Below are 26649 nucleotides of genomic sequence, written 5' to 3' on the forward strand. Positions count from 1 at the left end.
AAGGAGACCAGAGGCTGTTTGTTTGAATGGATGTCAATGGATGAGAGGCTTCACTATGCTGATTAAACAGCTTTTGTGGGGAAATAGCTAATCATTGAATTAATTGACGGCCTGTTTGCTAATCTTCAGCATGTTTTACACTAAACAATACTTTCATTGGGAACTAAATGTAGATTTTAGTTTGATAAAAATGTATTTTTTTTAAGAGAATGTTGCGACTGATGTCACTGCCATTATACGTTGAGAGGTGCTGCACGTGAAGTTAGCAGTTACGCTTTCAATGGTAAGAGATATAGACCCTCTTATCTCCCTATAATATACAATCTCTGCTCAAGCCTTGTTCACACTGCATGCGTCTGTGGCGTGCCACGGATCTGGCGAGGTTTTGTTCCATCCTCTAGGCGGTGCCAACTGAGCATTTTAGGCAAAAAGCGTCAGAATTCACGAGACCACGTTGTTTTTCGATAATTTTTGTGTTCTAACATAAAACCTTGGCATATGCTGTCAAGTAGGATGGTTTGACATAATTTTTCAGTCCTTGAATGGTGTTCCTATCAACCAATCAAACTTGGAAACTGCTGGAATTTGCGATCGATAATGCTAGCAATCAATAAGATCATGAATGGAGTTATCTTTGTTTCGCAGGAATGTTGCCAAGCTATAAATGTCTCAGGTTACTTCAAAGAAACATACAGCATAATGCTTTACCAAATCAGTTTGTACCAAAATCTGTTAATCTCACCTGGAAAATGTAGAAAAGCATTTGTACAAAATTCATCTAGAATTACATGAACAGGATACTAAAGCTGGTTGTGAAATTAGATCCAAATGTTTCTTTAAATGTCAGGCCAGAAGACCTTTGAGCCAAGTACAGTTTCGCAATTCATCAGTAAATGCATTCAGTTATGTTTATGTTGTTAAAAGCACATATTAAATTCTGTCACACATATTATTTTATTTTAAAGTTTCCGTTTGTTTCCATGTAAGTTTCTTGAGATGAAAGATGAACTTTTTGTGAACTTCTGTGTAGTGTTACATACAGTAATACAATGTTATAATTCACCTCTAGTGACACCACTCTACAGCACGTTTAGACATGCCTAAATATACAACATATGCACTGGTTAAGGGGCGTGATTGATTTCTATGTGCAGTAAAGCATAAACCTGAAGATTTACAAGATTCACACACTCATCAAACCAGCTGAGCACAATAGACAGGTTATAATCTCACAGGCGCCTTTCTAGATCTCCTGATAGCATTGGCTGCTTCACTCCTGTGTGTTGTGTAGAAATGGAGGAAATTGTAGAAGGCTGCCTGGACTTTCTATACGATCTACTCGTGGTAATATGTGTTGGGCAACTGCTTCTGCGTGTTGCTCAAGGCCGGCCAGTGAGGTGGTTGGTGCTGCTTGTGGTTTCCGGAGTGATGTTGAGCTGTTTGGTCCATTCAAGTGTTCTTAAAGTGGGGCTTGTGAGTGTGCTGTGTAGTGTGATCTACTATGTAGGGAGAGAAGAGGTCATGTTGCCTACCCTGGACAAGGCGGTACTGATCACAGGTAAGACACCATCCTATTTGCTCTTAAATTCTGTTTATGTACATTTGTGTATATTCTGAAGGTCAGCATATATTATGTATTCACAGCATAGTGTAGTGGGATATCTCTTATGAAACCCTTCCAGAACAAGGTCATATTTCACCTCCAAATCAAATGTTAGAAAAAAGAAACTAAAACTTGCACTAAGAAAGACTGTTTTTAGAACCATTGTGATTTTTTGCATTGTGACAGTTTTTTATATATATATGTGTGTGTGTGTGTGTGTGTATATGTAACATCACTGTAATTCTGTAGCTCATTTTCATTACTGTAATTTGAAAAGAATATCTGTTTATTTTGAATTTAATTTGAAAAACACCTACACATTTAAATTTACATCAGTAAAATACATTTAAATGATACTGTAATATAGTAAAAAAATAAAATAAAACTATAATATGAGAATGTGATTTTTACCATACAGTATTGAGAATTTAGGGCTAAATATTCTTAAATGTCATGAAAATATGTCTTTTCATGACAATGTCTTTTCATCCCTTTAAAATTTGGGATGAAATGTGAACATTTAACCCAGTAGGAAACAGTTTTTCTCTGTTGTCCTAGTGAACTTTGCACTTTGAACTTAACTTAACTCAGTATGGTTAACCTCACTGGTTCCCATAAGATCATAAATCACTGCTGCATTCTTGTGATGTCACTTTACATAGATCTAAACGATAAACAAACATGATTTGCGGCACGATTGTGGCAGCTAACCATTATTACCCAAAATGCAATGAAATGTTGGAATGGTGGTGTGTTTGTGTAAGGAATTGAGATTGTGTATGTTGCACAGGTTGTGATTCGGGTTTTGGTCATGATCTGGCCAGGTTTTTGGACAGTGCTGGGATGAGGGTGTTTGCAGGGGTTCTGGATGAACTCAGTCCTGGAGCTCTGAAGCTGAAGAAAGCTGCATCTCCAAACCTCACTGTCCTACAGTTAGACATCACCAACAGCAGCCAGATCACACAGGCACATCAGTATATCAAGAGCCAAACAGGCAAAGCAGGTAAGAACAGAACTGCTAAACATGGTGTCGACATCTGATCTTATTGGTGGTATTTTATAAAGCAAGCATCCTTATTACTAATACTCATGATCACTTGAGATCTTTTGATTTGGGCCAGTAAGCAGACACTTAGAACAGGGGTTCTCAACTCGGGCCCTCAAAGTCCACTTTCCTGCAGAGTTTAGCTCCAACCCTAATCAAACACACCATAGACTGCAAAATAGATGGACAGTGCATCTCCGCTTACTTCCACTGTAGAACAATTAAGCCAAAATACCCCAGTAACCTTCATTTCTGATTATGTCTTTCAGAGGCTGAGTCTACACAGTAGTGGAGCTGTGGTATCATGCTGCATTCACACGGGGCATCTGGGTCAACACTTGGCTGCTGTCATGGTGACAACAGCCAATCACATTACTTTTCAGTTTCGCATGAATGCAATTAGCTAGCGTCTGCACTAGGGTATTTGCATAAGGCATGATGCTTGCATTGGCGTTTGAAAAAATTTCAACTTCTGCCATGAGCAACGCAACAAACCACAATTCATTTTGGCAATGCATTACGTCACCGATTCAAAGTAAATGAGAAGCGTTAACGTTGATGCCCCGTGTGAATGCACCATTAAGGTCCCACCCACACTCCCACTCCCGCAGACTCAATCATGACATTACACCCCGTTTTTATAGCATCAAAAAAAAAACTACCTAAAATGACAGAAATGATCTTTGGATTCAAATGTTAAAAGTTTTAAGTGTAATTGGATTGCTTAGTTTGGCTTGTGTCCCATTTGATTATATGGAGAGGGTGGAGTTTATGACTTATACTGCAGCCAGCCACCAGGGAGCCATATAAATGCTTCAGCTTCACTTTTCAGGACTTGTATTTCACATTTGAATCTGACCAATCTAAACAAGGTCTTCAGGATTACTAGAATGTTTCAGGCAGGTGAGTTTGATTGGAGCAGGGTTGGAGCTAAACTCTGCAGAAAAGTGTGCCTCGAGGGCCAGAGTTGAAAAACCCTGACCTAGAACACCACAGCCACCACATAGCAACCATTCAGAATACCCTTGAACAGGGGTGGGCAGCTCTGGTCCTCAAGATCAATTTCCTGCTGAGTTTATAGTGCGTTCCATTTGTCTTTGGATGTGGGAAAGTCCTAGTCCCCAGTTAGAACTTTTAACTGGAACACTCCCTCAAGTTGGAGTTTTGGCTGGGAAACTGGGGGAAATGCAACAATCCTGACTTCTGAATCCATTATGGCTTCTCAGTACAATAAAGGTTTGCCTGGATGCATCCATCTTGGTTTTCTACTCCATGTACTGGGATGCGGTCAACTCAGGTGTAACATCATTCCCAACTCCTTTGAGGTAAATGGAACACAACATTAGCTCTAGCTGTAATCAAACACACCTTAACAAGCTAATCACAGTCTTCAGGATTACTAGAGTTTGATCAGGGTTGGAGCTAAAAAGTGCATTCACGCCATGTCACAATTACCATAAAAATTCTGAACTGTAAAAAGCCTTCACATGCTTGTGGAACTTATTTAATTACAACGTGTAAACTGGTAATTTTCTGAGAGTTATGACTTGTACCACCTGACCACTGCAGATTTAAGGTGTGTTCGACTTGAAGAGGTGCTGTGTAGACCGATCGGTGTGTGACATCATAGTACTGCGAGAGTGATTCGAAAGCATACAGAGCTTTATGCTTTCTTTATGGCAGAACGCAGCAAAACTCTGCAGGAAAGTGGATCTCGATTGCCCAGCCCTGCCTTAGAAACTACATAGCAACCACTCAGAAGTTAGAACATCCAAAAAAAAAACAATAGCACCTTAGCAGCAGCACAGCAACCACCTAAAACACCCAGCAACCACTTAGCAATATCCTAGCTAGCATCTAGAACATTCTAACAATCCCACAGCACCCAGCCAGAACACTCACTTGGAAACTGACTACTTGGCATCATCCTAGCAATATCCAACTGTCCAGAACACTCTAGCTATCATATACTGTAGCAGCTTCCTAGAACACCCTAGTAACCGCTTAGCAATGCCATAGTAGCCAACCAGAAGACCTTAGCAACCACCAGCAACATCTTAGCAACAATCAAGAACACCCTAGAAACCACATAGCATCTATCCAGAACACATACTTATCATCTTTATAGTAACCTAAGAACACTCAAGCAACAGCATAGCATAGACACAGAAAAACCATATGCAACCACTTAGCAACATCCTAGCAATCATCCAGAACAACCTAGTAACGACTTAACAACCTAAAATCACCTAGAACATCATATTAACTGCATAGCCACCCAGGACTTCTTAAAAACTGGATAGCAACTACACAAAAATCCTAAAAAACACCAAGAACACCTTAGTGACTGCTTAGCAACCACAAAGAACACCCTAGCGGTGGCATAACAACCCCCTAGAACACCCAAGCAACCTTTTAGCAACATCCTTGCAACTACCCAAAATGACCACTTTGCTACATTCTAAAAACTATCCAGAACACCCTAGCAACCACTTAGCAACAACCTAGAAATCACAACACACTGGTGACCACTCAATAACACCAAACACAACTTAGTGACTGCAAAGCAAACCAGCACTTTAGAAACCATATAGTAGATCACAAGGCTTTAAAACCCAAAATATCCGCATTGCAACATGCTTCAAACCACTCAAGTTAGCGACCACATAGCAATTCCCTGGTGACCTCTCGCATCTCGTTAGCATAGTGCTAATAAGTTTTACTAACATTTACAAAGAAATGTTACTGTTTAAAGTTTAGTGTATAAAGACAAGTGCATTATTTTTCATTACTTGTTTCTTGTGGGCAGGACTCTGGGCACTAGTGAACAATGCAGGAGTGCTGGGATACGTGTGTGATGGAGAAATTCTGCCAATTAAAATGTATAAAAAATGCCTAGATGTGAATTTCATTGGTAGTGTGGAGATAACACAAGTCTTTCTGCCTCTGTTACGACAATCAAAAGGAAGAATAATCAGCGTATCCAGTTTGGGAGGTAAACTTTAATTATTTTTGGAATACTAACTCAAGTTACTCAGCAGTCTCTCACAAAACATATAGCATAAACTAATTAAAGGTGTCTAAATTACTAATTAGCTCCAACAGCTTTGAAAACAATCACAACATTGGTTTCCTTCAGGAGAAGTTCCACTTCCTGGGTTTGCAGGCTATGGTGCATCTAAGGCAGCGATGATCATGTACAATGGAACGATCAGACAAGAACTCTCACGCTGGGGAGTCAGAGTCATCATCATTCAACCTGGAGCTTTCAAAACAAGTGAGAACTAAGGCCCCTTCACACCAGGAGCCATAATTACAAAGACCATAATGATATTAGAGTCCACACCAATGATCAATCACATTATGTTTATTATAAGTGATATTTATGTCATCTTTTGGTTTAAATGCATGTGCTGGAGGCAAATGGATTCTGATTGGCTGTCAAGTGTTTTTATCATTCATAAGATGGAAGAAAATTGTCCTAAAATGAATTCCAACCATATTGTTAATCTGTGTCATTATCATTATATAAGTGGTGTGGACTTCACTATTCTTGAAGAATTAGAACATTAAAACAATAGTTATAGCTACTGTTAAAGTTATTGTCTATGGTGTGAACAGCCCTTAAAGGGATAGTTCACACAAAAATGAAAATTATCCCATGATTTACTCACCCACAAGCCATTCTAGGTGTATATGACTATCTTCTTTCAGACGAACACAATCAGATATATATTTAAAAATATCCTTAGTCATAGGGGTTCTTCTAGACTCCAGCTGCCCACACTGAGAGAAGCCAAGCCTCGCATCATGGTGTGATCGAATCACACTTTTCAGTGTGCCCACTCCCACATCTCCTTATCCTCTCGAGCTGAGGTGAAGGAAGAAGCAGAGCCACTAGCCTGAGCAGTGAAGATCAGTGCCCCTCATCTGCTGTGAGTGGCGGGTCTAACATCGAATTAAATTTGATGTCTCTGGCAGCTTCTGAGTGTGGTGAGTGGGCAAACTCTGGTGATGACTCCGCCCCCCGCCGCTTAAAGAGACTGATGATGTGCGGCCCCATGTGGACTCTGGATAAACCTGATGGTGGCAGCTTCCTCAGTAGTTCCACTTGGCCTGCTCCATATGCGACCACTTCAGCATTGGTTAAACGGCCGTGTCCCACCTCATTTGTGGCAAATGGGCCAACACTCTCTCAGGGTGACCCACCGCTGTGTCAAGGCCTTGGTTCCTTGGAAGTCTTCCCACCTTTATCAGAACGGGATAATTCAATGAGTTCTGGACAGAACTAAGAGGTCATCATGTCCTGGTCCGCTCTGACAACAAGACGGTGGTTGCCTTCATAAACAACCAAGGTATCAGGTCTCGCCATCTTCACAGACTGGCAAGTTGTCTTCTCCTATGGGCACAGAAGAACCTCAGCTCATTGATGTTGGTTCACGTGCCAGGCTCCTTGAATGAAGGAGTGGACATGCTTTCACGTGGTGGGCCGCCGCCAGGGGAATGAATACTCTGGCCAGTTTCGACAATCAGAGCAACTGTTTCTCAGCTTTAGGGGCCACAATAAAGGGCTGCCGGTTTGGCTTACAAGTCTGTCGACTTGTGCCCCTTAGGATTGAGGGCCCACTCCACTAGAGGTATGGCCTCCTCTTGGGCTTGGTCTATTGCAGATATACTTACGTATTATGTAGCAGGCTCCGACTGCGGTCTGAAACTCTCTTTATACAGCTGATCGAGGGGCTCTCGAATCAAGCACTTGCAAGTTGTCAGCTCACAGAGGAACTTCCATTCTGTACCGCCTTTGTTTTTTTAGATGTTATTCTGAGGGGTTCAACTGATTTTTGACATTTACTGATATAAAAACCACTTCACAAAACAAATGATCTTATAAATCTATTTTATTTTCCCAACAAGTGCTTATATACAGTGGGTACGGAAAGTATTCAGACCCCCTTAAATTTTTCACTCTGTTATATTGCAGCCATTTGCTAAAATCATTTAAGTTCATTTTTTTACTCATTAATATACACACAGCACCCCATTTTGACAGAAAAACACAGAATTGTTGAAATTTTTGCAGATTTATTAAAAAAGAAAAACTGAAATATCACATGGTCCTAAGTATTCAGACCCTTTGCTGTGACACTCATATATTTAACTCAGGTGCTGTCCATTTCTTCTGATCATCCTTGAGATGGTTCTACACCTTCATTTGAGTCCAGCTGTGTTTGATTATACTGATTGGACTTGATTAGGAAAGCCACACACCTGTCTATATAAGACCTTACAGCTCACAGTGCATGTCAGAGCAAATGAGAATCATGAGGTCAAAGGAACTGCCTGAAGAGCTCAGCGACAGAATTGTGGCAAGGCACAGATCTGGCCAAGGTTACAAAAAAATTTCTGCTGTACTTAAGGTTCCTAAGATCACAGTGGCCTCCATAATCCTTAAATGGTAGACATTTGGGATGACCAGAACCCTTCCTAGAGCTGGCCGTCCGGCCAAACTGAGCTATCGGGGGAAAAGAGCCTTGGTGAGGGAGATAAAGAAGAACCCAAAGATCACTGTGGCTGAGCTCCAGAGATGCAGTCAGGAGATGGGAGAAAGTTGTAGAAAGTCAACCATCACTGCAGCCCTCCACCAGTCGGGGCTTTATGGCAGAGTGGCCCGACGGAAGCCTCTCCTCACTGCAAGACACATTAAAGCCCACCTGAAGGACCCAAGATGGTGAGAAATAAGATTCTCTGGTCTGATGAGACCAAGATAGAAAACCAGAAAACCAGGCACTGCTCATCACCTGTCCAATAAAGTCCCAACAGTAAAGCATGGTGGTGGCAGCATCATACTGTGGGGGTGTTTTTCAGCTGCAGGGACAGGATGACTGGTTGCAATCAAGGGAAAGATGAATGTGGCCAAGTACAGGCATATCCTGGATGAAAACCTTCTCCAGAGTGCTCACTTAAGAGCCCTGACTTAAACCCAATTGAGCATCTCTGGAGAGACCTAAAAATGGCTGTCCACCAACGTTTACCATCCAACCTGACAGAACTGGAGAGGATCTGCAAGGAGGAATGGCAGAGGATCCCCAAATCCAGGTGTGAAAAACTTGTTGCATCTTTCCCAAAAAGACTCATGGCTGTATTAGATCAAAAGGTTGCTTCTACTAAATACTGAGCAAATGGTCTGAATACTTAGGACCATGTGATATTTCAATTTTTCTTTTTTAGTATATCAGCAAAAATGTCAACAATTCTGTTTTTTTCTGTCAATATGGGGTGCTGTGTGTACATTCATGAGGAAAAAAATGAACTTAAATAATTTTAGCAAATGGCTACAATATAACAAAGAGTGAATTTAAGAGGGTCAGAATACTTTCCGTACCCACTGTACATGTGCCACAAAGTCAATGAATAAAATGGAAAGCAAGCTTTGTCTCTTTTAAATGAGTCAATGAGATGAAATAAACTTAGTGTTTGAATGTCCAGTCTTTTGATTAGTTGAAGAGATGAAGATGAAATGAGCTTTAAATCCACAAGGTTACTTGAGTGCGATGCAATGTTTGAAATACTATAATCCACAATGAGAGAAATAATTGCAGTCAACGTGGTTTGTTGAGTCGTCCACAGCACCGTGTAAGTTAAGACCATGTGCTGTAGCCTCGCTACCAGCTTGAGTTAAACTAGGATTCGAGGTCTCTAATAACCATTAAGTGCTCTCACAAGGAACACAATGATAAGGCACACGTGACATTAAAAACTCCTTTCTAGAAAGAAAGCAAATAGCCAACATCAGTAACCTTATTTAACAGTTGAGCAGAAACTCAAAGAGTTCTAAACAAAAGACTTTAGATGAGCAAGAAGGTAGCACAAGTTCAAACCATGAAGCTTCCCTCTACTAAACAAACTAACTTACTTCTTCTTCTTCAAGGTTTTACAGCATCCAATTTGTTGCATTACTGCCACCTACTTTATTAAATTCCTTTTACACTATATTCTCTTTTCCAATCCACTAAGAAATCAACAAGAATAAGGTAGCTAAAATACAGTACTAAAACAGGTAACATATAATTTATAAATTTATAAAGTTTTAAATAAGGATATTTGTCTTACACAAATGCATTGATTCCCTTCAGAAGGCCTTTATTAACCCCTGTAGTCTTATGGATAAATTTTTTTAAGGATGGGTGCATTTTATTTTTATTTTTTTTCATCTTCAAAATTTGGGCTGCCATTCTTAATCATTATAAACCTTGGGGGACTAAGGGTATTTTTATATTTTTTGTGTTCGTCTAAAAGAAGATAGTAAAACACTGCCCAGCGAGTCATGCTAAGTGCTCCTCAGTCAAAAGATTCTGACTGATGGTGTTTCTGTACAGGTGCTGGTCATATAACTAGAATATCATCAAAAAGTTGATTTATTTTACTAATTCCATTCAAAAAGTGAAACTTGTATATTATATTCATTCATTACACACAGACTGATATATTTCAAATGTTTATTTCTTTTAATTTTGATAATTTTAACTGACAACTACGGAAAATCACAAATTCAGAAAATTAGAATATTATGAAAAGGTTCAATATTAAAGACACCTGGTGCCACACTCTAATCAGCTAATTAACTCAAAACACCTGCAAAGGCCTTTAAATGGTCTCTCAGTCTAGTTCAGTAGGCTACACAATCATGGGGAAGACTGCTGACTTGACAGTTGTCCAAAAGATGACCACTGACACCTTGCACAAGGAGGGCAAGACACAAAAGGTCATTGCAAAAGAGGCTGGCTGTTCACAGAGCTCTGTGTCCAAGCACATTAATAGAGAGGCGAAGGGAAGGAAAAGATGTGGTAGAAAAAAAAGAGTACAAACAATAGAGATAACCACACCCTGGAGAGGATTGTGAAACAAAACCCATTCAAAAATGTGGGGGAGATTCACAAAGAGTGGACTGCAGCTGGAGTCAGTGCTTCAAGAACCACTACGCACAGACGTATGCAAGACATGGGTTTCAGCTTTTGCATTCCTTGTGTCAAGCCACTCTTGAACAACCGACAGCGTCAGAAGCGTCTAAAGACAAAAAGGACTGGACTGCTGCTATGTGGTCCAAAGTTATGATCTCTGATGAAAGTAAATTTTGCATTTCCTTTGGAAATCAGGGTCCCAGAGTCTGGAGGAAGAGAGGAGAGGCACACAATCCACGTTGCTTGAGGTCCAGTGTAAAGTTTCCACAATCAGTGATGGTTTGGGGTGCCATGTCATCTGCTGGTGTTGGTCCACTGTGTTTTCTGAGGTCCAAGGTCAACGCAGCCATATACCAGGAATTTTTAGAGCACTTCATGCTTCCTGCTGCTGACCAACTTTATGGAGATGCAGATTTCATTTTCCAACAGGACTTGGCACCTGTACAGAGTGCCAAAGCTTCCAGTACCTGGTTTAAGGACCATGGTATCCCTGTTCTTAATTGGCCAGCAAACTCGCCTGACCTTAACCCCATAGAAAATCTATGGGGTATTGTGAAGAGGAAGATGCGATATGCCAGACCCAACAATGCAGAAGAGCTGAAGGCCACTATCAGAGCAACCTGGGCTCTCATAACACCTGAGCAGTGCCACAGACTGATCGACTCCATGCCACGCCGCATTGCTGCAGTAATTCAGGCAAAAGGAGCCCCAACTAAGTATTGAGTGCTGTACATATGTAACTGGTCTGTTCTCTGCGTTGTGTGTTGTGCGTTGGAAGAACAGGACAGCATTCGCAGTTTCGCTGATCTTTTATTCCTCTCCAGTGCATCACCAATGCAAAGAGCTCTCCAGTGCATCACCAATGCAAAGAGCTCTCCAGTGCATCACCAATGCAAAGAGCTAAAATAAATCACATTTAACAAGAAAATAAATGTAACTGAAAACATACCTGATAAACAAATAAAAACAGCCTCTTAATACAATGAGAGTCACCCTCGATTCCTAAAATGAATATGATGTACACCTGTCACCATGTGCTTCATTTCCACATACAAGACAAATTTAACTCAAAAACAATAAAATGACAAAAATAACCACACAGATGAGTAAAATAAGAATATATACATAAATTGGAGCAAAAATATAAGTATAAAAGCAACAATTAAAATAAGGATTAAAAAAAGATTAACAAGAGCCCAAAATAACCTCACCTCTCCAGTGCATCACCAATGCAAAGAGGAAGAGGAGGGGCCAGAACAGGAAATGACATGCCTCGTGATGTCATCACAATTAAAGGGGAAAGCACTCACATTTCAATTAGGCAGTTATATATATCAGGTATATGTATACAAACAATTTTTGGGTGAATTCTAATAAACAATATATACAATTAACAGGAAACTTTCTGTACCCGTTACATTCACCCCCCAGAATTTACACAAAATTCCCAACAGTATAACAAACACACTGGTCACTAGAATTACATGGTCAACACTTTAAAAACAGTGAAGACACAGCATTGAAAGCCACCCAAGGAGGGATACAAATATGAAACAAGTTGGCCAAACTTCTACACATTTTGTAGGCATACACAAAGTGCCCATTACACTTTGAAAAATCTCAGACCATTTGAATAAACAGGATATACATGAGAAAATACAGGAAATTACAGTATTATCAGAGACTGTGCAATACAATACACCAATTTAAACATGAATAACAGGAGAGAAAGACTCCACACCAAGTAACGTTTCAAGTTGAACCATTGACTCAATCAGTCTACGAACTGGTTTGATAACTCTCCCAAACCTGGTATAACGATCACCTGTATTTAAATCAGCTACAGGATCTTGCCCACAGGGTTCACTTGCAGAGACATGCGTTAGGGGTGAATCAGCACCAGCACCAGCCACAGTATTGTCATTAGTCACTGACATAGCAACTTGTGCATTAGGCTCCTCTTGATTGGACAATTGAGAATGCACCCATGAAGAAGTGCGGTCATCCCCACAAGTAGCAACATCGGAGATGTTTGACATGGATTCTGCATGTGAGAGTTCCTCAGCCTCATTCTGCCTATCATCGTCATGCCCAGCAGACTCAAGCTCAGCAACGTAGGAGGTCTCACCACCATGTGTTTCATCGGTTAGACCACCACAGCATTCTGCATCAGACATATGTGAAGGTGCACTGCAGGAAAGCATTTCTGCATCCTCATGACCGGAACTAACAATTTCTGTTTCAGGCAGAGGGAGGAAGTTCACTTGAAGAAGGAGATTTCGATGCACTATTTTCTCATTCCCAGCCCTGTCACGGATCTTATAGACGTGTATGGCAGGCTTTGAGGCAACAACAGTGTACATGACTGGCTCCCATTTGTCAGCAAGTTTTCGTTTTCCTCTACAACCCTTGTTAGCCACAAGCACTTGGTCACCAATGGCTAGAGGTAGGCCCTTAGCTCTTTTGTTGTACTGGCTGGACTGGTGTTTTTGTTCTACAACAGCGTTCTTCTGCGCTAACGCCATGGCAGACTGAAGGTCGCTGACAAGAGATTTGACATACTTGTCATAGTCACAGATTGACTTGTCCTGCAGAACACTTTGGAACATGAGGTCAACTGGCAACCTTGGTACCCTACCGAACATTAGGTAAAAAGGGGCAAAGCCTGTTGTCTCGTGCGCTGTGCAGTTGTACACAAATGTCATGGTCTGTACCAACTGCGGCCACTTCTGCTTAGGCCTTGGAGGAAGTGTCCTCAGCATATTACCTAATGTTCTGTTGAAACGTTCAGTACCACCATTCCCCATCGGGTGGTAAGGGGTGGTTCTCGACTTGTCAACTCCAGCCAGCTCGAGAAGCTCGGCAATTAACTCACTCTCAAATGTAGCCCCCTGGTCAGAATGGATGCGTTGGGGAAATCCATAGACGCAGAAAAAGCTGTCCCAGAGTTTCTTAGCCACTCTCTTCGCTGTCTGGTCCTGACATGGAAATGCATGCGCCATCTTCGTGAAGTGATCGGTGATAATTAAAACATCCACAGATTTGTTGTTTCTATCTTCAGCAGACCAAAAATCGATGCATACGAGCTCCAGTGGGGCTGTGGTTTTAATACTCTCCAAAGTGGCTCTCGCTGCAGGCTCTAGAGTTTTGCTGAGGACACACCTGGGACATTTCTTCACGTAATCCCGCACATCACGCTCCATATCAAGCCAGAAAAACCTCTGACGGGCTAAAGACAGAGTACGAGACTGCCCTTGATGACCGGCCAGGTCGTGAATACCCAAAAGTGCTTCGGATTTCAAGGATTCAGGTAAAATGAGTTGGAACTTCTTGTGCTTGGTGAGCGGGTCTTTAATAACTCTATACAGGATTCCATTAAGCACAGAAAGTTTGTCCCACTGCTTCAGAATTCGAAGCGCGCACTGGTTTTCGTTGGCACGTTCACGTCTTGATGGTCTGTGCTTCCTGCCGACATAATAAAACACCCTAGCAATGACTGGATCCTTGTGCTGATGTTTTTGCACGTCTGTCAGTGAAAGGGAATGGAACACTTCCTCGTCCCCACCAATTAAAGAGTTGAGGTGTTCAACCAACGATGTTGCTCTACATTCAGTTCCTGTTTCCCATTCATCACATGAGGACAAAATGGAAGACACATCATCAGTGGACATTGATGTAACCAGCCCAACATCAAGTGCACCAAATCCCAATGTTTGCGGTTGGCAGGTAAGACGGAACACCTCTTGCACATTTCCATCCTCTACACTTTGTACTTGTCTCAGCAGTTCAGAATAAGGTTCGGACAAAAGTCGCTGACTCACTGGCTTGACGAACGGGTCACGACTGAGCGCATCCGCCACAACATTCAATCTCCCAGGGACGTACTTGATCTTAAAGTTGTACGGGGCAAGTTTTGAAACCCAGCGCTGCTCACATGCATCTAACTTCGGCTTGGTCATTATGTATGTCAGCGGATTATTATCCGTCCATACGGTGAACTCATGACCCTTAAGCCAGTGACTGAACTTGTCACACACCGCCCACTTCAGAGCCAAGAATTCCAATCTGTGCGCAGGATATTTTGTTTGGCTGCGACTCAAAGCCTTGCTAGCAAACGCTATTGGTCTTGCCTTGTCCTCGCCAGCAGGGATCTGAGAAAGTACTGCACCTATGCCATCCAACGAGGCGTCAGTACAGAGAAGGAAAGGACGCTCAAAATCAGGATGAGCCAGCACAACGCTGTCAACTAGGGCCCTTTTTAACACTTCAAATGCCACATCACAGTCAGGGGTCCAGTCCTGGGGTGTCAACTCCCGAAAAGTGCCTGCTCTCTTGTGACTACCAGCAGCTTTCACTGAGCGTTTCTGGCCAGCTGTTAAGTTGAATAAGGGTCTGGCAATACGTGAGCAACTTGGAATAAAGGATTGGTAGTACAGGACCATGCCAAGGAACGATCTGATTTTTTTTTGTGACGGTGTGGTCCCATTTTCCTTCATCAAGTCCTCCTTCCGAAAAGCAGAGATGACTTTAACTTTCTCCTCATCAACTGAAACACCAGAACCATCTATCACATGGCCCAGGAACTTTACAGATTTCCTCAGAAAGTGACACTTTTTCGGTGCTAGCTTCAGGTTGCTAGCTCTCAATCGAAAAAACACAATCTCCAAACGCTTCAATGCCTCCTCTTCAGAAGGTGCAAAGACCAATAAGTCATCGAGATAACAGAGAAGACTGGAAAAGTTAAGGTCACCAAAAATGTTAAGCATCATGCGCATGAAAGACGCAGGGCTGTTGCAAAGGCCTTGAGGAAGACGATTATACTCGTACAAGCCCATTGGTGTTGTGAAGGCAGTGTATCGTCGGTCAGACACGTGGAGTGGGATGTTATAAAATCCCGACGTTAAGTCCATGGTGCTGAAAAGGGCATTACCACCCAAGGCTGCGAGACAGTCAGCTTGATGGGGCAGAGGGTGGGCGTCCTTCATGGTTTTAGCATTTAGCCAACGAAAATCGGTGCAGATCCTCAGATTACCGTCTTTTTTCCAGACCATCACTAAGGGAGATGCATATTCACTGACAGACTTTCTGATTATGCCTTTCTCCTCCATCTCTGACAACACTTCTCTCAATTTTTGATAGTGGGCTGGAGGATGCGACGATAGGGCAGACGGAATGGGCGCTCATCATAAAGATGGATCCTGTGCACAAAATCCTTTGCCTCTCCACAATCCAGCTTATCCTTGGAGAAAACATCATGGTAGGAAGCAAGAAGAGCCACCAATTTCCTCTTCCACATCTCGGAGACTTCACATCCATCAATGTCAATGTCCCTCAGACCATGATCCTTAAGCAACTGTGAAGGATTAAAGGACGAGTCAGTTAGCAGGGGCTTTGAATCAGGAACATCACAGCAGGTTCTGCTCAGACCCTGCATGACAGTGAAATCTTCCACAGCTAGACAGGAAGAAACATCAGCCAGTTTAGTGTTACGGCGAAGTGTCACTGATATTGGGTTAGGGTTCAGTACCTTCATTGGCACCCATCGATCACCCCACATTGGTGTTACTACTCGTCCAACAAGGATGTTCTAGGTGCTGAATGTGCAGTGGTTGGCTCAACAATTACAGTGCTTCCTGGGGAAATGGGAACACAAGCAGGCAATTTGCCCCAAACAAGATACTCACATTTGGGAAGGAGAGTGATTGCCTGGCAGAGTTTCACAGAACCGAGTTTATCAGGCTGCTGAGGGCCAGACCATCGGGAGATGCAGCTCAGAAGTTCAAGGAATTGCTCACACTCAGGATTACTGTTATTGCAGGAAACTAGCTCCCAGTACTTGTCATGCAATTTCATTTTCTGCAGAACACATTTGATCACATTGCTTCCAATAATGAACTCGTCTCTTTGTCCAGGCACCACAAGAGTGGGAACAACAAACTTAAATCCATAGACTTCAATCTCCAAGTCATAAGTACACTTTGGCTGAATTGTGAGGCCACCACAGCCAACCAGGACCACATTACTTGGAAGTGCTTGAGGATGTGAAAGAAGACCATCAACTTGCAGCTTGGACTCACCCTCTTCACTAAGCGTGCAGGACATACTACCAGAATCCAGTAACCCCCTCAATGTGTAACGGTCACAAACTGTCACAGGAGCATAAAACAACTCACTTGCCCCATCAACTCTCTGAGACCCCACATATAACACAGTTTTGTCTTCTGGCAATAGCTTGCAGCTGTTTACAAAAACGTTTTGCACATCTGCTTCATCTGTGAGGGAGTTCCCAGTAAAATTGCCCATGCTACCCCTCTCGTCGCATGGGCTCTTCAGTTTAACTGAGCAGTATCTGAGGGAGTCGCTGGGCTTGCCGCTTTAGGACAGTCATTCTTAAAGTGGCCAGGACTGAGACAGTGACGACATAGCCTCTGACGTCTACAATGCGAGTATGTAGTGTGTTCCTTGGATCTACAGACCCTACATGCAGAGCTTAAGTTGGTTTTGAAATCTGAAGCTTGGCCTGCATGAACCTGACTGGAAGTTAAAGAGGCAGTGCACAATGACAGGACTCTATCCATCATGCCAACCATGTGCTGAAGGCTGGTGTCTGGAGAGAAAGGGACAGCATTAGGATTAAGATGACTTACAGGAAGCTGTGACTGGGCTGGCATGGAAACAGGCTGTTGAGGAGAACTGGACACTGAATTGGGGCAACTCATAACAGTGCACTGGTTGCAAGCTGACAGGGACATTGTGTGCTGCATCCTCGAAGAGACTCTCTTTAGATCCCTCTGATGACCATCTAATCGCTCCTGGACCTCAGCGGCGCTCCACTTCTCAGCTGGCTTAAACTGAAAAGACATAGCAAGACTCGGGTCTGGGCAATGTGAAATAAACATCATGACAGCTTCAGCAGCTGGATCCTCAACACTCTTATTACGCCTGCGCAAACACTCATCAGCCACATCTATAGCCTTGTTAAGCCGTATCCAGTAATCCATGGGACTTTCATCTGCTCTTGGGACAGTGTTATAAAAGTCAGCCATTGGCATGTTAGAGTAAGACAACTCACTGAAGTTGCGTTTCAGTATGTCAAACACTGCACTTGGGAGCTCACTGGCACTCAGTTCAGGGCAGCTTCGCAAGGACACCTTAACCACATCTCTCGCTTTGCCGGCCAATCTGCTCATGACAAGATCAGAGACATCAGTTCGCGTTTTGCATTTCATTCTGTTCAAATAACTGTACATCATGTCTTCCCACTCGTGCACAGTAAATGAATCACTCTTATCGCCCCTGAAGAATGGCGGAGGAGGTGCATCTTGCTGTACTATCACCTTCAGGCTAGATGTATCAATGTACTCACTAGAGTGCTGAGACTGGCAAGGTGCATTAGGCTGAACTGGGCTGGGCTGGTGCGCAATATTAAGGCTGGCTGAAATACTTTCCCCTATTTTCTGAGCCAGATCAGAAATTATTCCCCCCAATGACTCAGGAGTAATGACACGTTCAGCATTCGGGTATGTGATTGGGGTGGAGCTAGCTGCTGGGCCTACAGAAGCACCAATCGCTGAATCAGCTGTGTGTACATGGTCAAGTCCCACATTAGCTGATGCTCTCCCTCTCCCATAACAACGAGTAAATTCAGACACCCTCTCACTGTGAAATATTTCAGGTCCACCACCCCTGCCCAACGGAAAAGTGACATTTGATCGCTTCACAGGACTGAAATCGTCTTTGCTTGTATCCTCAAACATTTCTCAATTATAAAGTGGAACAGATAAAACATGAAAAAGTGACTGAGAAATTAATATGCCACAAACATCAAAATTTTTACCAATTGATAATGATTCAGGTATACTTCATATCAATATTTAGACACTGGAATAAAAAAAAATGAAACACCTCCTTTCTTGACAAAAATAAAATATTTTCGTAGTCAAAATCAGTTATTCTGCACTTTTTCTTATTTAAAATGCATCAACAGTCATTTATTATATACTGTTCAGATAAAGGATACGTTGTATGGAGGTCACTGAAGCGTCCTGCTTATCACAAAGTCAATAAAACTCGACCGTTGCTTTAAGATGCAATACAGTTTTTTTCCGCGATGTCACACTGTCCGTCTTACACACGCGCCCTCTTTATGCGCGAGCACAGAGCTGCCACGAGAGATGGCGATGAGGAAGAAGATCGACGAAGCGCGAGCCGTCACGCAACCACGGCGATCTGCGAAGCGCTGATCTGATGACCCGAAATATTCACGGCACCAATTGTAACTGGTCTGTTCTCTGCGTTGTGTGTTGTGCGTTGGAAGAACAGGACAGCATTCGCAGTTTCGCTGATCTTTTATTCCTCTCCAGTGCATCACCAATGCAAAGAGCTCTCCAGTGCATCACCAATGCAAAGAGCTAAAATAAATCACATTTAACAAGAAAATAAATGTAACTGAAAACATACCTGATAAACAAATAAAAACAGCCTCTTAATACAATGAGAGTCACCCTCGATTCCTAAAATGAATATGATGTACACCTGTCACCATGTGCTTCATTTCCACATACAAGACAAATTTAACTCAAAAACAATAAAATGACAAAAATAACCACACAGATGAGTAAAATAAGAATATATACATAAATTGGAGCAAAAATATAAGTATAAAAGCAACAATTAAAATAAGGATTAAAAAAAGATTAACAAGAGCCCAAAATAACCTCACCTCTCCAGTGCATCACCAATGCAAAGAGGAAGAGGAGGGGCCAGAACAGGAAATGACATGCCTCGTGATGTCATCACAATTAAAGGGGAAAGCACTCACATTTCAATTAGGCAGTTATATATATCAGGTATATGTATACAAACAATTTTTGGGTGAATTCTAATAAACAATATATACAATTAACAGGAAACTTTCTGTACCCGTTACACATACTCATACTTTTCAGTTGGCCAAGATTTCTAAAAATCCTTTCTTTGTATTGGTGTTAAGTAATATTCTAATTTTCTGAGATACTGAATTTGTGATTTTCCTTAGTTGTCAGTTATAATCATCAAAATGAAAAGAAATAAACATTTGAAATATATCAGTCTGTGTGTAATGAATGAATACAATATACAAGTTTCACTTTTTGAATGGAATTAGTGAAATAAATCATCTTTTTGATGATATTCTAATTATATGACCAGCACCTTTTATAGGCAGACACCCCACCCTTTCTGGCAGGCTGAAACACCATGGTGCAGATGCACAATCAGCCCAATGAACCAATCAGGCTTCAGGATTCTGAGAAAACAGGAGTTTTCCTCATAAGCATCAGTGAAACTGATGCAATGCTTGTTCCCATTATCTCAAGGAACCAGGGTTACGTCAGTAACCATAGCGTTTTCTTAACAGAATGGAATTCATAAAAAGAATGTTAGTTTTTGATTTGTAAAACGTTATTCTAACATTCCCAGAACGTTCCCTTACCCTCTTTACTCTGATATCATTACTCCGGCACCATACATAATTAAAAGACTTTTATATAAAACCATTATGAGTACAACCTCCATTTAAGTAGGTGCAATTGGGTTTTTGTAGAGTCCTTATGTGAGTGGTGTACACTCGCATGAGGACTCTACAAAAACACAATTGCACCTACTGTATTCACCTTTAAATGAATAGTTCTTTTATTTCTATCATTATTTATTCACCTTCAATGCTACTTTTGTATTCCTGGAGAATTTTTTTGGAGTGAAATATGACCCACTTATATTGACAGGTTTTGTAAGCAGTTTTAACAACTAATTTTGTCATCTACACTCAGATATTTTTGGCAGCAGAGAGCAGTGGAATTGTGCTCAGGAGGACATCCTCAGTAGTTTGTCTCAGGAAGTGATGACGTCTTACGGAGAAGAATACATCTGCTCAATGCAGCAGCGGCTTTTCAACATGTCTTCAGCATCAAGCTCGGACACAGGGCTGTTTCTGGAGGATTTAAAGCATGCAATACTGTCCCCGAGACCAAAACCCTTCTATTACCCAGGGGCCGCAGCATGGGCTCTTCCCTTACTCTATAGACATTGTCCCACCTCACTGTCTGACAGAATCCTCACACGAATCTTTATGACTGGTGACACCCAACCAGCAGAACTTAGAGTTCTGGAATTGTGATTCTGTTTGGTGATACACTTCACATTTACATACCTCATTTTTGTAAACAATTTAGGCAAGCAAATACAACAGCACCAGAGGTCATGGAGGTGCGAAAGATTGTTGTAACAAATTTTTGCAAGTGAAATCCAGTCATTTCAGTAGGTATCCAAGAAATCATGAAAATCCAAGCAAAATCCAGTCATTCAGACAGGTGTCCAAGTCATCATGTGAGGGCAAAATTTTCCAACACAGATTTTACAATGGGTACAATTTGGTCACTTGGATTCTCCATGTTGCTCAACAGAAAGCTGCTAGGTTTGAAAATAACTACAATTGTTATACTATTGAAAACAGACCTTTTTTGCCTGTGAAAGTTTGCCAAAATTTCACAAATGTGACTGCACCTTCATGGGCTATATTCTACTATAAAGGCACCACTAAGATCTCAACCATTTTTAAAGAATTAGTCATCACATCCTGGTCAGGTTTTTAAAATTTTTTAGGATGGTACATTTAATTGTGAAAAAATATTATATATATCATGTCTTAGGATGTTCTACAAATCCATACACTAGTACCTTTTCCATAAAAAATATTATCTTTTAACAATGCATTTGTTCTCACTTGACAGATAAAAAAAAAAAATAAAAATAAAAAAAAAAAAAATAAAAAAAAAAATCTAAAAAGAAAAAAGAAAAAATTGAATCCATTGAATTAAAACATTTCTTTTACAAAATGTCTCAATCCTGAGGCTTCATGAAAGCCCTTTTGGGTTGATTCTCAACAACATTGCAGTTAATGTCCTCTTCTTTCTTAGCAATGGCGGCGCGATCTCGTTTCGTGGCAAACTTTTTTCTCATGCTCCCAACCAAGCTTTCATATCTGAAAGAAAATAAATAAATAAATGTCTTTCGCTCACAAAATCTGGCCTGAATATTACTGAATATTCGTGTAGTGTGACATCACATTTTCCTCTCACCTTCTAGCCATCTCTTCATCTGTAATATCGGTTTCCATTCTGCTCACAGTGTCGTCCTCATCTTCATCATCCTCCTCCTCTTTGTGTGTGTTCATTAGTAACATTAATTTCTACAAGAAATCAGTTTTGTGGTAAACAAACAACATTCAATGTTATTTAGATAAAATTATGTTTTACATACAATGGATAAATATTTCAGATTCCAGGTCGCTAATCAAATAACCAAATTTGAGACATTTATTGGTTAAACATAAGTATATTAAAAAAAATTGCACACAACATGATACAATGAAAAATACGATGATCAAATAAGTTGTTTATCATCAATTTAGGAAAAATTCATAATGGAAGAAAACTTGTGGTCTCACACTTCTATAAAAATTTACCTCAACGTCAGGATTGAAGCCTCTGAATGACATTCTGCCATAAACCAAGTCCTCACAGGGAATGTAACTTCTCTCCTCAATGATGTGGTTTCTTGTCAAAATAAAAGCTCCAAGTTATTCTTAATTCAGATACAGATGTTGATTATATGATTCATTTAACTTCAGAAGCAGAGTTTAATAAATAAAGCCGGCATTAACACATCAAATGCACCGCGTTTCAAATTATTATGCAAGTGACATCAGTAAGATTTCAGTAGAACAAACATTCAGATTTTAGTTTTTCTAAGAAAATGTTTATTTATCCATGTCTTTTTAGATAACTGGTATCAATCTAAGACAAAATAATTTGCCAGGTCTGTAGAAACCCTACTTAGAGGTTGTTCAACATTATTAACAGGGTTTATGCAGGTTTCAGTAACTCAAATTTAAGACCTTTTTAAGACATTTTAAGACCATAAAGACTGAAATTTAAGACCTACACGACGCATTACCAAAAAATATTCAAATCAAAGAAATTCTGAAAAAATCATTTTATTTCAATGAATTCAGTCATTGAAAAAGCATTAATTTAATTTACAGATAAAGCAATCACATTAGTAACCTTCTACGTACATCAATGTGCCAAATGCCCAAAACCTTAGGCCCAAAATGAAAATAGGCTAAAACAAACTTGCCCTCAAATAGAATAGATTTCATCTCATTATTTATTTACATTACAAAACAGCATATTAATAGCCTAATAAAGATTGAACAGGCTACTCCAACCCATGTAACAACCAATGTAGCACACACACCTACACCAGATAATCCATTTTAGATGTGTGTGTGTGTGTGTGTGTCCCGCACTGTCCCATGAACTGTGAGCCAGGTACCTCGAGTAAACTATTTCATTGTTCCAGAACAATGGTCCTGTTGGTCTGATTTTGGCTTTCATTGAACGTTACGACATACGGCCCGGTAGGAGTACGAATCAATTCCCTCTTTATAAATTCCCCCAATCCAAATCTCGCCATAAGCGATCTTTTTGGGCCCGCAAGAGAACGGCTTCGCGATTACTGAATCAGGGAACATCACTTGGAAGAGATCGCTAATCTCACTGTTGCTATTAAATGTGTGGTGTTTGTTTAGTCACCGTGTGTAGTATACAAATCACCTCGGCTTTCGATGTGTCAGTCGCTCAAAAAGTACCCCGAAGGTTGTTCGACGGAGGTGTGATGATATTGCGCTGGAGACCGGAGGGACCAGGCATTGAGGAGGACGACGGCAGTGGTGAGGCTGAGTCCGCTGAAGGGATTTTGCGGCTAGCTTGTGTTTCTCCGCTCTGGCGTGTGACTCCAGCGCCTTTACACCGCATCACACCCAGACTCTAACTGCTTTTTTTTTTTTTTTTTCTTCTTCAAAGTTTGCAGTGAGCCTCGTACCTGGAGCTGGGTACCGCTTGTAACCAACAGCAGAAATCGCTGTGATCTAGCCATATCTCGTTGAAAGTAACGTTACACTTTCCCATTTTCCACACGTAGCCGAACTTTAACAAACTCTGAGGAGACGCAGACGTATTTCGCGGGCAGGTATTGCATTTATCACGGGATTTGTAGTTTTATCACCGCGTATACCAACACCAATATACCCCAGAAAGAACTACGACTCGCTACTTTTTTGCTACTTTGTAATAACTTTCAGCAGGTAGCGTTTCTGGAAATGGGTAAAAAAATTTAAGACCTGACTAAATGAAAATTAAGACCTCGGATGAAAATCTGGCCGTTTTTAAGACTTTTTAAGGCCTTAAATTTAAAGTTCAGAATTTTAGACTTTTTAAGACCCCGCGGAAACCCTGATTAAGCAAGTCACAGTTCTCATGCAATATGGGGAGGAAGAAAGATCTTTCTGAAGATGAAAAGCATGAATGGCCCAATGTTGTGCAAAAGGCATGAAAACAACTAATATTGTGTGAAACTGAATGGAGATTATCAAATTATCATAAGATTTGTGAGTGATTTCGAGCACAGCAGAATTCGGTCAGATAAAGGCTTATTGATGAAAGTTGCTGTCAAAAAAAATGTATTTTATTAAAAAGGGCAGCTATAAAAAAAAAAGCCAGTGTTGAGCAGCAAACAGGTATTTGAAGCTGCTGGTGTCTCTGGAGTCTCAAGAAGCTCTCCATGCAGGCTGGCAGTTGTGCATAAAGATGCATTTCAGCCACTCCAAACCAAACCTCACAAAGATAAACATTTACAGTGGGTGTAGAAATACATGAAGACTCATTTTTAAATAGTTTTATTCACTGACTAATGCTGTACTACAATAGATGGTCTAAACGGATGGATTTCTGGATGGTTGGTGAATGGCCACCACGTTCCAACAAGACTGCGACGTCAGCAAGGAGCTGGCGGGTGATGATTTGGGCTGGAATATTAGGAAGTGAGATGGAAGGTCCCTTTAGGGTCTCTGAGGGTATTAAAATGACTTTTGCAAGATATGTGGAGTTCATAACTGGCGATTTTCAGATATGATATAAAAAGGAGGATAGTGCCTTCTGAAATACAATGCACTATGCACTATCCCATGCTGCAAAAAAACACCACAGCAATAAAACTGTTTGAAAATGTATTTCTACACCCACTGTAAATGTTTCTCTTTGTGAAGTTTGGTTAATGGTGGCTAAAATGCATCTTTGCGCACAACTGCCAGCCTGCATGGGGAGGTTTTTGAAACTCTAGAGACACCAGCTTCCTGCTCGCGCATTTGATGCACTCTCGCTTTACATTAATGCGCTCCCAATTCAGCAAAACGCAGGACGGGTGGTCACTACACACGTCTCAAATAAAAAAATAAAATAAAATAAAAAACAACTTTGCAAACTTAATTTTGGCTTGAGCCCATTTCCACCACATAAGAAAAAAAAACATGCTTTGGCAAATCAGAATTATGACATTAAAAAGTAATAACTCTTAACATAAGTCATTATGAGATACTAATTTCATAAAATTATGACAAAAAATAAGCCATAAATGGCACAATTCATCTTATGTCATAATCATGGCTTTTTATCACGTAATTTGTACCTTGTCATAATTTTGACTTTTAACATAATTATAACCTTTTGTCACAATTTTAGGTTTTTAAAGGGTTAGTTCACCCAAAAATTAAAATTCTGTAATTTATTACTCACCCTCATGCCGTTCCACACTATGAAGGCTATGAAGGCTTCACGGAGCCATCAGATTTAAACAAAAATATCTTAATTTGATGATGAACAAAGGTCTTACGGGTGTGGAACGACATGAGGGCGAGTAATTAATGAAATTATTTTCATTTTTGGGTGAACTAACCCTTTAACTCATAACTGAGACTTAGTATCTCATAATTTTGACTTTTACTCTCATAATTATAACTTGCCAAAGCATGTTTTTTTTTTCTTATGTGTTGGAAATGGGCTTCCATAGACATTTATGATGTCACCCAATGACGTTTATAGACATTAAATGTGACTTAAGAGTCGAAATACTTCATACTGAGGTCAGAATATGAGTGAAATGTCAGTCAGGTCTCTCTCACTCTTTGGCCTTGAGCTCAGGCAGGTCCAGGAACCAGTGATCATCACTGATGATTCTCTTCTCCTCCTCGTCCAGCTGTTTCCTCGCGTCTGCATCTAACCCTCTCTGCATGAACTACACACACACAGACAGAGAGACACACACAGACAGCTGTTATCAGACTCTCAGTTCACTGCAGCACGAGACTCGAGACAAAACCACAACATGAACATGTTTTGTTACAGTTTCAAACAAAATCTCGTCACCGAATAACTCCATTTTCTGAATCTCATAATGATGTTAGAGCCGATTCTGGTGTCTGTGAGGGTCAGGGCTTCTTACCTTCATTCGCAGGAGATTTTTAGACAGTTTCGCTGCTCCATCGTTCGCCATTTCACACAAGAGCTAAACTGCACGATTTAATGTGAACGAATATAAAGTGCTTTTCTTTCAATTATGTGTCACATGGGCAGCATGACTGTATGTAGCGCAAGACGCTGAAATAAATACTAGACCGCATGCCATGAAGTCTGCGCAAGCGCTGTAGCCAAATGTGCAAGGCTCGATTAGTCGCACAACACAGATCGATCGACAATAATTGCAGTTGTATCATTTATATTACGAATATAATAGTATAATAATGTTTTTAATTTAATAATAGTTTAATCATTTAATAATATGGTTTAGTTTAAAACTATTTACAATACATAATTGTAATTAATGTATCGATTATTCATGTCTGAGGAGCTCTATTTCCAGTGATACTAAACTGCAAGTTGGCAACACCTGGTTTTCCTTCTCAAAATGCACGGCTAAGCACTTTCTTGGACATTTCATCACAGTGAGGATTTTTTGGTAAGTTAAACAAATCGCCTTTGTGTAACACAGTTGTAGTTAAATGTTGTCATATGTACAACTCTGTACAAGAACATAATTGCAATGTATTTTCTTATTTGGGATTTCCATAGATGGAGGTTTCAGTTATATTATTTCAGTTTTTATTAATA

The 26649-nt window shown here is 40.7% G+C and overlaps 2 protein-coding genes across 3 annotated transcripts; one reads left to right on the forward strand and one right to left on the reverse strand.

The window, feature by feature from the left end:
- Positions 1-1219: 1219 nt before the first annotated feature.
- Positions 1220-20769, forward strand: hsd17b2 (hydroxysteroid (17-beta) dehydrogenase 2). Of its 2 annotated transcripts, none has more exons than XM_067379505.1 (5): positions 1220-1558; positions 2394-2606; positions 5458-5643; positions 5788-5925; positions 20416-20769. In XM_067379505.1, exons 1-5 carry the CDS (start codon positions 1294-1296, stop codon positions 20760-20762), a joined length of 1149 nt encoding a protein of 382 aa, XP_067235606.1. In that variant the 5' UTR covers positions 1220-1293; the 3' UTR covers positions 20763-20769. The 2 variants fall into 2 exon arrangements, with proteins under 2 accessions (XP_067235606.1, XP_067235607.1); XM_067379506.1 differs by having other exon boundaries at positions 5614-5643.
- Positions 20770-20832: 63 nt separating this feature from the next.
- On the reverse strand, positions 20833-26180 carry mphosph6 (M-phase phosphoprotein 6). The gene is made up of 5 exons (XM_067379507.1): positions 25985-26180; positions 25665-25777; positions 22110-22200; positions 21724-21833; positions 20833-21626 (listed from the first exon to the last, which is right to left on the reverse strand). The coding sequence occupies exons 1-5, from the start codon at positions 26033-26035 to the stop codon at positions 21485-21487; spliced, it is 507 nt and encodes a 168-aa protein (XP_067235608.1). The 5' UTR covers positions 26036-26180; the 3' UTR covers positions 20833-21484.
- Positions 26181-26649: the final 469 nt, after the last annotated feature.

The sequence above is a fragment of the Chanodichthys erythropterus genome, chromosome 24, assembly GCF_024489055.1.
Source record: "Chanodichthys erythropterus isolate Z2021 chromosome 24, ASM2448905v1, whole genome shotgun sequence".
NCBI classification, from domain to species: domain Eukaryota; kingdom Metazoa; phylum Chordata; class Actinopteri; order Cypriniformes; family Xenocyprididae; genus Chanodichthys; species Chanodichthys erythropterus.

Excerpts from the sequence above, each read along its gene's own strand:
- hsd17b2 (XM_067379505.1), top strand. The coding sequence starts at position 1,294 with ATGGAGGAAATTGTAGAAGGCTGCCTGGACTTTCTATACGATCTACTC. Across the intron at positions 2,607-5,457 it reads GAGCCAAACAGGCAAAGCAG|GACTCTGGGCACTAGTGAAC; the intron begins GTAAGAACAGAA and ends TCTTGTGGGCAG. Across the intron at positions 5,644-5,787 it reads CAGCGTATCCAGTTTGGGAG|GAGAAGTTCCACTTCCTGGG; the intron begins GTAAACTTTAAT and ends GGTTTCCTTCAG.
- mphosph6 (XM_067379507.1), bottom strand. The coding sequence starts at position 26,035 with ATGGCGAACGATGGAGCAGCGAAACTGTCTAAAAATCTCCTGCGAATG. Across the intron at positions 22,201-25,664 it reads CCTGAGCTCAAGGCCAAAGA|AAACCACATCATTGAGGAGA; the intron begins GTGAGAGAGACC and ends TATTTTGACAAG. Across the intron at positions 21,627-21,723 it reads GATGAAGAGATGGCTAGAAG|ATATGAAAGCTTGGTTGGGA; the intron begins GTGAGAGGAAAA and ends ATTTTCTTTCAG.